Genomic DNA, 14,090 nt, shown 5'->3' on the forward strand with positions numbered 1-14,090 from the left:
CATGACTGGATCACAGATACTCACTTCATTGACTTTGACTGGAGTTTCATTATTTAGTGAAAAGCATTTATAAATAGGGTAGGGGGCTCACAGGTGCTTTAAGGCACCCAGAACAATGGCACAGATACAGCAGAGATTCAGTAAAAGAATTTTAATTTCTGTTGCTATGTTGATATCTTTGTTGTTGTGCATTTCAGCTAGTAGGTAGCGTGGCATCGACCAGTAAAACTTCTGAGGCCCCATCTAAGCTTAATGTTCTCTGAAGTCCTCCATAACTTATTGCCTGTTCCAACTAATATTTAGCAAACACCACAATCTTATATTGCTAATCACCTTTTGATGTTTATGGGCTGACTTTCCCATAAACGGGCCTATGTGGCTTCTATACCCACAGCTATATAATATCTAACCTAATTTCATAGTTAACAACTGTTTGTTATAAGTCTGAAGTTTCATAAGATTAGGTCTTATCAACTATGTTCTGGCCCAAGAATTACATGCTTTTGCTTAAACTCTGCTGATTCGCCATTGCTTACAGAATAATGGCCAAATTCCCTTGTATGGAATTCAAAGCCCCATTCTCTGACACCATATTAAGACTTCTATCCTCAACCTACATTCTGGCCACTACCACAGAGATTTCGCCAAAGTCACTATACACTTTTATGTCTCTAGACATTTACTGATGTGGTTCTTTCTGCAATTCCAGATGGCACACACTGGTTCATTCTGCAAAGCTTGCTTCATTAACTTTTCTGTGAGGCTCTCCCAGAACCCACCACCACTCCTACCACCACCAACCCAAACCCTCGTGGGGGACAGATCCTTCTCTCCACTTGGCAGTCACTCTTATTAAAACATGTTTCTCCTTTAATAAAAGGAGATTATTATTTGTCTGCCTTCTCTTTTGTGAAACTATCTAAGATTCTATTATTATTATTATTATTATTCTACTTTCTCCTTTGTGAAACTTTCTAAGCCCCCTCTACCTAGAGTTAAGCACTGCCATTTATTGCCCAATCTTGTCTCTGGTATGTAATTCTACTCTGGCACATGACACAGTACCCTGGAATTATCTTTCTTAATAATCACCTACCCTATTAGACCCTGTGTGCTCCCTGAGGATATCATGTTATTCATCATTGTATCCCCAGGGCCTAGCTAGTACTTGACACACAGTAGGTGTTCAATAGATGTTATTAAATTAATAAACAAAACACGATTGCTTTCTGCCAAATCAGAATAACCTGGTACTGAGCATGCCTCTTAGCATCCCAGCAGAATCCTTACTCTCTGGCAAAGAAACACCAGCAAACAAAAGTGGACACCAGCAAACTAGGGTGACCTAAGGAATTGAGGGTGCTGCTTGCAGGGGAGGCAGGCTTCCGGCAAGGGCAAAGACAGGCCCTCGAAAAACTGGACAATTTCCTCTCGTTAACTTCAGGAGGCTTATTTTACATCGCCAAGACTGGTGCTATAAGGAATCCTTTGCTAACACTTGTTAACACTCAGCTCTACAGTGATCATCACCGCTATAAAGAGACGTCCCAGTGTCTATTTTCGCATAGGCGTTTCCTTAGAGAACGACTGACTGGGACTATAGCAGCTAGATGTACTCTCATCAGTTAACTGCATGAATGCCTGAAAAGATTTTATACATATAACTTCTAACAAAAAGAACACAAACCAGACTTAATGTGGCATGATGCTTAAAAATGCCTGCATTCTAACACACCTCATCTGTACCCCAAGAAAAGACGCATCTGTACACATGCATATTCCAGCACAATCTTTTCCTTTTGGTTTTAATTTCTGGGTGGCATGACTCAGCAACAGCAAAAGGAAGAGGTTACGATACAAAGTCTATTATAAATATGAAAAAAGATACTGGAAGACTCATGGAGTACAATTAATTCAGCAAATACTTGCTCAAATGCCAGGAGATACAGAAGTTGTAATGATGTGTCATATAACATCACCTCTCTCAGGAAACTTAACAGTCTAAAATAAAGCTTTTCACTACTGTATGCACACAGATCTGAACAAACAGAAGGAGATCGTTGAATGTGTCTTAAAAAGAAAAATGTTAGTAACTATTACTAACTGTTGGTTCTGTTTTCTACAAAAACAATGATTTTCAACAGATTTAAGTCCTATTTCTACTGACCACTTGGAGGTAAAAAAATTTTTTAACAAAATGTACGCAAGCTCTAAACATTTTAAGAACCAAAAACTATTTTCAAGGGAAAATAAACACTACTACATTCAAAAAATCTTCATTTCCTAACAATGAAATGCTATATACATCTAAAATTATTGGTTATGTTCAACATATGCAACATTATTTATGTCAGTTCTAACTGCTCTTGGCCAGTTTTCTCATAGGGAAAACACCTACACTAGTAGGACAAAATGAAAAATGTTACCTTTATAGTAAAAATAAAATTTACCAGTGAAAATATGGTAGAAAGTTTCCCCTGGCTGAAAAATATACCTTTTCTCCTAAGTCAGAAAGAAGCTTCCTAAACTCTTCCTTTTGTAATGTAAATGATAATTTGAGTGATGAATGTAAGAACACACACATACTCAACAGACGTTATCTCTTACTGATTTTTTTAAGTTTTGAGAAAATCTCATCAGGACCTAATTTCAAATGGTTCTATTATGTCTGTGTTTTTGACTATGAGCCGCCTAAATTGTTTTCAGAAAGTAAGCAGATACTAATTCAGAACTGGTTTTCTAACTGGGCAAGACTACTAACTCATCCTGTTAAAAAATTTTTCAAAATTATTTGTTAGTAAAAATTATTTATTTTGCATGCTGTGGAAGACTTCTTTACCTGCAGATGGCTGGGAAACATTCTTGAAGACCTTTCTTTTTAACTAAAGATCCTTCAAGGCAGTACATAATGATGTCCATAACCTTTATAGAAAAGATGCAAATCCAAAATTAATTTCAAATACTTAACTTTCCAAAATTCAAATTATTAACTTAGGCCTCAGCTGCATGAAAATTCTAGATAGTTTGACTGCAATATTTACTTTAAAACTATAGTATATTTACTAAAGCTACAGTATAGTTACTTTAATCCTCTTATCTGTGAAAAACAGAAGAGAAGTAAAATAAAGAAACGAGACTTGTTGACTTCAAAAGCAGTTCATATTTATGAACAATATAGGTAGCTTTTATTCAAGCACCCTACATCCTTTGTTTTACTTATAATGAAAAACATTAAAGAGAACATACCCTTTAACAATTATTCTAGTACAGACCACTTCCCTATGAATGGTAAGTGTACACAGCAATCATTTTGATCTTTAATGAAATTTAAATAAGGACCCTTAGAAATGGTACAAAAGTTAATTCATTTAATTATCTCTCTCTCTTTCCTGTAGATAATTCTTTTAATTCTTTTTCTTTTATTTCTTTGGAAATTAAAATGCTGATTCGTATTACTACGCGGACATATTTAATTTAGATTGTTGCTGTAACATTTAATAGCAGGATATTCTTACCTCCACAAGAAGATCCACAACATCTGTGGGCATTTTTTCAATAAGAATCTCAATGACTCTCAGAATTTCCCCTTTAGCTCGTGCAAGAGTTGTCGTGTGCATGTTCTGTTGGGACTGGGTATTTGCTGCAAGAGCTGTATGTCTGTGTACCTGTGAAGACATTCCCATGCTGTAGATACGGCTGACACTCGATTCAGTTTTGCATTTCTAGCCACTGGTTTATTTTTCACTTGTTAACACAAGAGGGGAAAAAATGAGAATCAATAAAACAAATCTCCTGGGGTGGGTCAGGTCTTTTGATTGCAAAAGAAAGCATTTAGTACAATAAAAACTCAGTAAGTATTCTCTAATAAAATTCTGTAAGTTCCTGAGTATTATATGAGACTTTAACACTACAGTGACATTTTTCAAAAGACAGAATGAAGGTTTGTGAATTTGGTCTATTTGGTGCTGTAAGTGGACAGCGGTTAGGAGATACCCAAGCAAGTAAGAGGCATGAGACTTGCTCTCAAGTAGTAATAGTAAATGATGCTTATTGAAGACTTCCTGTGTCCCAGGCATCATTCTTGGTGCTGTATAATGAAGGTGTATCATGCGAATGAACGTGTATGCAAAAATAATATGCATTGTAAAGAATATAAGTTCACTGTGATTTTTCTTCCCCGTACAAACTGTAAGTCTTAATCATTCAGAGGACAAACAACACTGATAGGAGCTGGGCCAGCCACGGAGGAGTGGGCATGACAGGGGAGGGGACAGTAATAACAGTGAGAAATACTTCAGGATCTTACTCTAAAACTCTAAGTGAAGCGGAAAACTTATTTTTACAAGGTAGTAAATGTGAACTATTACACTGAAATATTAGAACACTAACAATGTAGGAATCAACTGGTAATTAGTAAAACATTAACATTAAAATATTTTAAAAATACCTTTCTAACCTAAAGCTGGAGTAGAATAAATCCAAAGCATGGCTATTCTAACAGTTCATTTAAAAATATTCATATGTAAATGGCGAAAATTAAGTTCAAAAACACAATTAACACAAATACTTGCTTACTCTTTAAAGAGGCAGTTTTATGGCTGGCATTTATAGGACCTGTATATGTGGTCAGATATACGTAAGGTTTATTCAATATATTCAATATTACTATCAATGCATATTCAACTGATAAGAAATTCCATGGCTAATAAATCTGTTCATTTATATATATATTTCTGCTATATAATAAATCTGTTCATTTATATATATACTCTTCATATAAATATATATCTATAAATTATAGATATATAACATACATATACATATTTTAAATACACTGTAACCTCACTGTAACACTACGCACTATCAGAAAAACACATCCCCTTACTCTACAGATTTATTTTAGGTATGAATTTCAAAGTCCCACCACCTCATATTAACCCATACAATCTGCTATTAAAACCTTCCTTCCTCCCCTCTAACTACCTTCACATCACAAATATTTGCTGCATGCCTATTAAGGATGGCTCTGGGGCAGACACGGGCCCAGTAGGTTTCAGGTTATCAGGGCAGACTCAGAGGTATTTATTTAGTATTTTAAAAATTCATCATAGCTACAGGAAAAACAACTCAGACAGAGCTCATACCCCACGGACACCAAGTCTGCACATTATTCATGCTGAAATGGAACAAACCTTTAAAAAAAAATGTAGGAGCTTATCATCCTTCCCTTTCTCTCCCACTACTAAGATCTACAGGAAAGATCCTATAATTGGTTCATTGTTCTTTACTAGTTTTTCAGTTAGATGTGGGCAATTAGTTAGAACACTAAGAACGTGGGAATCAATTGGCATTCAAGTCTTTATCTGTGACATGCAATAGGAAAAACAATTAGCAAGTTTATGACTTACATTTTTGTTTACAGTTGAAGAGCCAGTGTTAAATAAGTTCAGTGTTGATTACAGGCAGATATTCACATTTATAAAATGTGAGTATCTTTAGTATATTTTAATTTGAATAAGCCTACTATATTTCAGATTGGAAAATTAATTTCAAATATTTGCAAGTGAGTTAACTTTGAGAACAGAAATGAATACAAAAGCCTAAGTCATGAATGCATTGCTGTGGAATTCAGGGTACATGCACACAGGTACATATGTATTCATTTCAGCACTAAATTATTAACTTGCATTGTTCTAGAGCAAACTGGAAGGACTATTTGTGGATATGGACCCTCAGCTCACAATATCTAATAATTCCTCTAAACGAGAAAATGGAGCACACAGAGAGGTTCTGCTCACCTCTTTGGCTATAGTTGTGATGAAGGCGGGTGGTCTGGCGGTGGCAATGAGTGAGAGGGCATGCCTTGCCGAGCGGGCGGAGTCAGCTGCAGGGCTAAGAGGCAGCCCCATTGTGATGCTAAACAGGGATCAGAAAAAAAGGAAAAAAGAAAAGAAGCATTAGAAATATAGACTGAAAAGATTAGACACAGCTTATAATGTCAGTTCAAGGTCAATGGGAGCACTCAAACAGTTAGAATATAATGGACTTGCAACAATGAGCAGTGATTAGGAGTCAGGGTGTTCTGGCATCAAATACAAAATCGAATAATTAACCGTGAAGATTGAAAACAGTATGTGCATCTGTCCAAAGTGTTAAAAACGCCTTGTTAACAAATTATCAAGAACTAGTACTGAATGCATATCACAAAGCTCAGAATCAGGCAAGAAATAAGACTGTGCTGGGTATTTTCAAATTTTTTGCTAAAAACAAATTAAAGGTAATAATTTGTTTATAAGGCCACAGAAAAAGGGCTTCGTTTAAGGACATGTATCTGAAAGGAAGCAAAATTCACTTCTGTCCATATAATTATCAAAAGAACTGAAAAAAACTGCAAAATTATTTTTAGTTTTTAATATTATTTTTAGTTTAAAATATTCTCAGTACTGTTAATTTACCCCATGCTCAATACTTTTAGAACCAATCTACTACTCATTATGTTCTGCCAATAGTTATTTTGTATTGATGCAAAAATTGTATTAATGAATACTTATTTTCTCTCTATAAAGATCATAGGCATGACATTGTCCAGGCAATATAAGAATATGTACATGATGAAATAAATCTTTACAAACTGTGGGAATACCCTGATAGAATAGTGATGTTATATTCCTTTGCCACCCCTAAAACATAAAAGTGATAATATTCTTCTGTTTGTAAGCTTCCTGTATATTTTATATAGGCTGCTGTGAAAAGTAGTAAGACTTCATTAAAATGTTGCATGTGATCCACATGTCAACTGTATACAAGGAGCATTTTGCTATTCAGTAAGAGATCCATTATAGTTTCTCTCTAATGTTGATACTTAAAAGTACATAATTTTGATACTTAAATAGCCATATGAAATTATATTAAGATTTGTCCTGCTCTAATTAGTCTGTATGCTTCATGTGTAAACTGGATTATGTTTACTAAAAATTCTCAAAATGTTTACAAATATTTCTATAATTAGTCTAAGAATCATTATTTTAACTTTTAGATGAAAATAGGTATGCATTACATAGGCATTCTTATCATTGTTAAAAGAAGGTAAATTGGTTATAGAAAATTCTGCTTATAATTTCTTGGTGACTACTATATTGCTTAAATCTTTGACTGATAATATAACTGTCTCCAGTCCTTTTTCCAAACTGAGGGTAGATACAAAGCAGGAACTCAGAGAGGAGGATGGAAGCATTCCTTTGATGTTTACCACTAAAAAGAAAGATGTGAGCTGACAGAACACACACATATTGAACAAGAAACAGAAAGAATGCATGGGTGGACATGCCCCTAGGCACCCAGTAGGGACTGGAAAGACATGTTCAGCAGTAAAGCAAGGTGGGGTAGTTAGCCAGGTTCTTTTAGGGATTAAACTTTACTATTGAGAATTCCGCAAAGGAAATACTCACTATGTGAGCAGTGCTAACCTAGATTGCTCAAGAATTGTTATAAAGTTTTGATCATATTTTAAGTTTTAAAAAATTCAAAAGCTAATTAAACTTTTGAGATATTCTATGATATTTCTCAAATCAGTATGAAAAGGTATTGATAATATTGAAAGGCTGAAACAAAAATGGTATGTTAGGGATGCCTGGGTGGCTCAGTCAGTGAAGCATCTGCCTTTGCCTCAGTGACCTGGGATCAAGCCCTGCGTCAGGCTCTCTGCTCAGCGGGAAGTCTGCTTCTCCCTCTCCTCCCCACTCCTGCTCTCTCTAGCTATCTGTCTCTCTGTCAAATAAATAAAATCTTAAAAAAAAAAAAAAGGTATGTTAACTAAACAATTCTGAGCAAACCTAAATCAAATTTCCTAAGATCAATAAAATCACAGAATGCTGGGAGTTGGAAAAGATCCCCAGGCAGCCTCCCTGCCCAGCAGTCAGCCATGGAGCAGGAATGTCTACCTCCTGGACAGCCCGGCCTATGCCTGGAAGGCATGACAGAGAGGAGAAAGAACTGGATGTGGAACCCAGGGTTTAGGTTTGAAATCGAGCTTTCCTGTGCTGTTTCATGTCTTCTTGCACCTGCCCAGAACATGCCTTAGAGGGGGGTGGTGTCGGCATTTTATGGAGAAATCAGGTCCAGAGTGAGGAGCAAAGGTAGTAGTCTGATGTCTTCTTGGACAGCTGAACTTTGGAGGAAATAAAGGGGAGGGAGGCTTGCCCATATTGTGGTTAACTGGATTAATGAACTGGTAACATGACTAAACTCAGCGACTTTGGATGAATGGCTAGATTGCATCCCTGAGTGAGGTTTCTCAAGTGGTATGTTGTAACATGTAGACTTCAACTCTGAACTTTTTGATGTCAATTGTGATTAAATGAAGACACGGATGCACAGTTATCAACTGGTGTGGATATAAAGTTGTAAAAGCAACTGTACTAAATGGGAGAACTGGAATTCAAAAAGTCCTCAGAAAGATCAAATTGGGCTCAAGAAGGAAGTCGTATGTGTGGGTACAAATGACCAACTTAACAGAAATGGGATAGGTACTACACTGCTTGACCAAGCTTGGGGAACAGCACTGAGGGTTGTATCTGAACCACAGCTATGGATGTTAATGATGTGGCTGCCCTGAAGGGCTAGGTCGTATCAAGGGAAACAGAGTGAAAGAGAACATGTTGCCCCTGCTGCACTTCATGGTTCTGGCTGCCTGTTCGCCCTCCCCGTGGCTATACTGCCTCTGAGTTGCTAAGAGATGGGATCTGCCTTCTGTAGGCCAAGTGTTAGAGCATCCTCCTGGAGTCCAGAAGAGTCCCATCCAATTCCTGCTGTGTGCTGTTGTGACCACTTGCAGTTGGAAACCAGAGCTCTACTTACACAAACAGGATCCTACCAACCTCACCACCCACCTCTCTTCCAGCCCTTCTCTGTTCCTTCAGGAGGAGAAAAGTTTAGTGGGAAGCCAAGGCCGGGGGCTGGGGGGGAGGGCGGGAGGGGAGCAACAGAAAGAATGAGAATGAATGACTATGCATATATGTGTTCACCTGAGGGTGACAAAAGGATAATGTCCCCCTATCCTTATGTGCCCTGTGGCCACCCTGGACTGAGTAAGCACGATGTGTGGAAAATGGGTCTATTAAAGTAACAACTTCACAAAGTTGTCGAGAAGATTAAATGAGCAGGCAAATGTAAAAACCTCCAGCCCTGCATCTCACCTATATTATATATACAATAGATGCTTCTTCTGACCCAAGATGACTCTCACAAATAGAAATAAAGTGAGAGGAAAATGAGATCAACTAACAGCAGGTCACTGGTTTCAGTTAAAGGCCCAGTCACACATCACCCTTAATCCATCTCAGCAAGTGATCTTGTGAATTTGGGGAAATTGGCAACCTTCTTATGGTAAGAAAAATGGTAAAGTTTGGCGTCCGGAAGAGAAGCTGTAGGGCAATAGGTAAGGAAGCTAACCAAAGACATATAAAAGTATTGCTCATGAATTCAGTGGAAGCTGGAACATCGTAAAATTTGTAGAGGCGTCAAAGAGTACGTTTGAGTGACTCCCATGATCAGTGTCCAATGGCTGGAGTGCAGGACTTCAGAATGTGGACACATCTACTGTTCTGAGGTCAGGGTTCTGCACATTCATAGTGCAGAGGCAGGAGGGTTGGGAGTGTGAGAACAGAGAAGAGTTGCCAAGGCACAGGGGAAGAAGACAAACCTTCTCTCCCCTCTGTCTATTTAATGCATCACTGCCAGAGTCATCTTTCAAAAGCACTAACTTTATTTCATGGTTAACCTGCTTAAAAACCTCAGTGGGTCCTAGGGCTTCTAAGAAAAATCTTGAACTCCTTGGCTTGAGGTTCTAGGCCCTCCATAATCTAGTTTCGCTAACTTGTAACTCAGTCTTTTCAATACCATGCTCCTGAGGCCAGGCTAATTTCAAGGTTGGTCCCTAAAATTCCATTCCTTTTTTGACTGTAGTTTGTGGCTTATGCTTCTCCCCTACCCATCCCCCCCATTTGCACACTCTCCTCCTTCCCCTCTGTTCGATTCTTGTGGAAGCCTACGTGTTGTTCTGCAATTGCTAGAGCATTCAATTACAATCTATTGAAACAAAAACAACCAACAACGAAACCCATTTATTCTAGGCTCTTAGCACTGAATCTGATTCTGCCAGGCATTATGAATTAGTTTTGTATTGTGAACTCTGTGCAGATTGGTACCATGCCTTCTAATCCTGTGATCCCCCCAAAGTGCCTAGTTCAGCCCTTGGACACAGTGGTAGCTCAATAGTTATGCGCTAAATGAAGTTACCTGGCAAATCCAGCAGGAAAAAAAATCACTTAAGCCAGTTACTTGACTGAACTGACCAAGCAATGAAGTCAAAGTAATTGATCTAGTAGTCCCAACAGACGAAGTCTAATTCTACATGTAGTTATCTTGAAAGTCAAAGGTGCACTGTGTATGTGATATATTTTAATGTGGGATTCTAACTGAATGAAGAAGGATCATACTATCAGAGGTGTGAAATTAAAGGGGTATCTGCCTTATTCTGGAATCTGTATGTAAACACAGAACTCACTCTTTTCAGCTGATCCTGCTTATCCGGCTGTTATGCAGATCATTTGTTATATAGGTTTATAAGATGGGTCTTTAGTTTAAAAAATATGATATGACATACTCTCTATTTTACTCAGCATTTCAGTACACACATCGCATATGAAATACCAGAGATGATAGAAACTGTAAATAAAAATCATGAATAGAAAAATAGTCCACTCAGGCTGAGCTCATTCCTTACATGACTGCTCATTAATCCTGTTCTAACCATTACTCCATCGTGGTAAAAGCATTTTAAAAGTCACATGTAAGACCACTACAGTTAAATGTCACCATCTACAATTGTCAGACTCCCCCATTTGTCAAATTAAGGAATACTGTAAGAGAATATTCAGGGGGAAAACCACTTAAACTTTTATAGAATAACCCACAAATCATGGTCAACAGTATTATGGACTAAATGTTTGTGTCCCCTGAAAATCTGCCCCAATGTGATGGTATTTGGAGATGGAGCCTCCGGGAGGTAATGGGGGTTAGATGAAGCCAGGTGGGTGTGGCCCTCATGAAGGGATTCGTGCCGTATGAGAGACACCAGAACACTTGCTCTCATTCTCTCCCACCTGTGAGCACACGGCGACATGGCAGCCACCTACAGGCCCAGAGGAGAGGTCTCAGAAAGAAACCTGCCTTGTCAGCACCTTGTTCTTAGGCTTTCCAGCTTCCAGAACTATGAGAAATAAATTTCTGTTGTTGAAGTCCCCCAGTCTGTGGTATTTGTTATGGCAGTCCAAGCTGACTAAGATAAAGAGCAACAGGGCATTGAAAACACTCATTGAAAACAAAGACTAAAATTATTTTGAAAATGCATACTTAATTACCTAACAACTGGGAATTCCATCTTACCCCCTCCTGGTAAAAACAGATGAACTAACAAGAGTCTTTAATGTAATAAAGAATCATCAATTCTTGTCTGTCATGTTAAAACTGAATTTGATAACTCAAAGGTGGCATTAGTCTCCTAAACACAAATGTGGTGATTCGCCCAATAAGTGCCTATCTTTTAGACCTATTTCCTGTATGTTGTATACATTTACAACTATGAGTTATAATGTAAAAACTATGCTAACAAAATTTAGTTAAATGGGTTCCTCAGATTATACATTTTCTATTAAAATAAACATCTGGGGTGCCTGGGTAGCTCAGCTGGTTAAATGTCCAACTCTTGATTTCAGCTCAGGTCATGATTTCAGGGTCCTGAGATCGAGCCCTGTGACGGGCTTCGCACTGGGAATGGAGCCAGCTTGGGCTTCTTTCTCTCTCCTTCTCCCTATGCCCCTCCCCCCCCACCTACATACATGCACTCTCTCGCTAAAATAAATAAATAAATGTCATGTGAATAGGAAAAATAGTTTAAATATAAAATCCTCAAATACTTTAGTGTGTATATGATATGTTCTTTTCTCTATCCCTTACCCCATATATAAAAAAATATGGTTGAAATTTGAGTTAAAATGTCAATTCTTTTTCTCTATATATAGAACTATATACAGTTCAAAAAGAGTATTTCTAACATATGGGGCTTATCTGTATATTATCAAAGCATGTGTGGTTTCTAGTTGACTAGATGTTTTTCCTTTAAAGTTTGGTAAACTATGAATTTTCCAGAAAAGCAATGGGCTTTTGGTAATTCATTAACATTCTTCCATTGTGGCAGTGGATGAGAGATTGCCCACACTAGGAAAACAGATCACCATCAGACCACAACATGTACAGAATGGAGTCTAGCCTTCTAAAAGCACAAGGATTTTTTTCTGTTCTTTTACAAAGTATGATTTTCTACTGTTTCTAAGATTTTATCCATATATACATAACCATGGTGACCTAAAAAATGATGGATTTATAAAAAACATAATACTGCATGTTTCTATTTTTCTCACAATTAGGTAGGGATGGCTCTATCTATGATTTCAATGAAGAGCAGCCTGCATTTTCTATTAAACAGTCCATCATGAATGAGCAGCCCATAATCATTAATTTAAAAATTCCTCAGAGAGTCTACCTGTGGATCACTGGTCACCTAAAGGGTGGCGTAACTATACAGGTATGGGAGAAGAGACCTGTGTGATACTTTAGATCTTCTAGTACTGGTGAGATCTCAGGCAAGTTGTATCATCTCTCCTAACCCCGTTTTTTATTGAATAGCATAGTGAGAGCTCTGGATTGAATGCTGCTGAAGATTTTCATTTCTAAAATTCTTTGACTTAAATGTTTATTGAATGCAAATCATGTGACAGTGTTATGAATAAATATGAATAAATATATAATACCTGGCCCAGGCACTCAAGGAGCTTACTGATATTTAAATAGGTTATTAATTTCTAGAAGGTATAAAATTCTTGATGGGAATTTTCATTCAGTGTATTTTTAAAATCTGAAAGTATGCTGAAAATTCCGAGTTGACAGCTTTCACGTCCTTTGAACAGGCTGTTTTACGTTTGGCATTCTCTGGATCTTTAACTGTGGGGGTGCAAGATGGCACAGTGGAGAAGCAGAGCTCGTGGAGTCAGCGAGACCTAGGTCTGAACCGCACCTTTTTCAGCTCAGGTCATGCTCTGTGGAGCAGTGTTTCTGTGGACAAGAGACAGAACTTCTTTCCGATTCATTTTATAATCTTCCATTATCATGTTTATGATCATTTTATAAAGTAAAAGGTGAAACCAATCCCCTTTTTAGCCCTAATTCTATTGCCCAGAGATAACTGGGAAGGAACTTATGTTCAAGTTTTAGGTGGGCACTCCCCACAGTTTAAGTTCTGCAAGGAATGGATAAAATTAGTTAAAAACAATGTTTACGGTCACGTGTTCTAAGGAGCTCATCAGCATCTGCTGGGCATGACTGTACCTTCCCATCTCTGTCCTTTTGCATGTCCTTGTTCTTCCGCCTCTCCTCAAAATTATTTAAATGAGGGATGCAAATAAAACTCTTCCTGGCATCCTTTCTGAGGGCCCAGCTGTGATTCACCTCCCTGTCCTCTAAGCATCCCTACCTTTTACTCTCCTCCTCCCTTTGCATCATGGTTACCCCCAGGGAAGATCTTATCCTTCCTTCAGATTGCAAGTGCCCTGGAGACAGGATCTGTGTCTGATGCCACTTTGTCACTACATAGAAGACCCAATAGTGTTCCTTCCATATATTAACTACTCAGTAAAAGTTTGCTTAGTTAACATAGTTTAAAATTTGGTAGAAGAGTTGAAAACATTAGAAAACAACTGGTGTTATTTTGATTTCAAAGATGTAAAATTCTCAGTCTTAGTTCTATTTTTTTTTTTTTTAAGATTTTATTTATTTGAGGGGCGCCTGGGTGGCTCAGTTGGTTAAGCAACTGCCTTCGGCTCAGGTCATGATCCTGGAGTCTCTGGATCGAGTCCCGCATCAGGCTCCCTGCTCGGCAGGGAGTCTGCTTCTCCCTCTGACCCTCCCCCCTCTCATGTGCTCTCTCTCTCTCATTCTGTCTCTCAAATAAAATCTAAAAAAAAAAAAAAAAAAAA

At 37.8% G+C, this 14,090-nt stretch overlaps 1 protein-coding gene across 1 annotated transcript in view; it reads right to left on the minus strand.

Annotated features, from left to right (window-relative positions):
• WDR7 (WD repeat domain 7) overlaps positions 1-14,090 on the minus strand; it is a 345,210-nt gene that overhangs the window by 83,191 nt on the left and 247,929 nt on the right. Inside the window, exons 23-25 of the mRNA XM_021686377.1 lie at positions 5,799-5,916; positions 3,516-3,665; positions 2,840-2,922 (exon numbers count right to left, since the gene is read on the minus strand). Of these exons, the coding sequence (XP_021542052.1) occupies positions 2,840-2,922; positions 3,516-3,665; positions 5,799-5,916 (351 nt within the window). The remainder of the gene's footprint in view (positions 1-2,839; positions 2,923-3,515; positions 3,666-5,798; positions 5,917-14,090) is intronic.

This window comes from Neomonachus schauinslandi, chromosome 14, assembly GCF_002201575.2.
Source record: "Neomonachus schauinslandi chromosome 14, ASM220157v2, whole genome shotgun sequence".
Classification (NCBI taxonomy): Eukaryota; Metazoa; Chordata; class Mammalia; order Carnivora; family Phocidae; genus Neomonachus; species Neomonachus schauinslandi.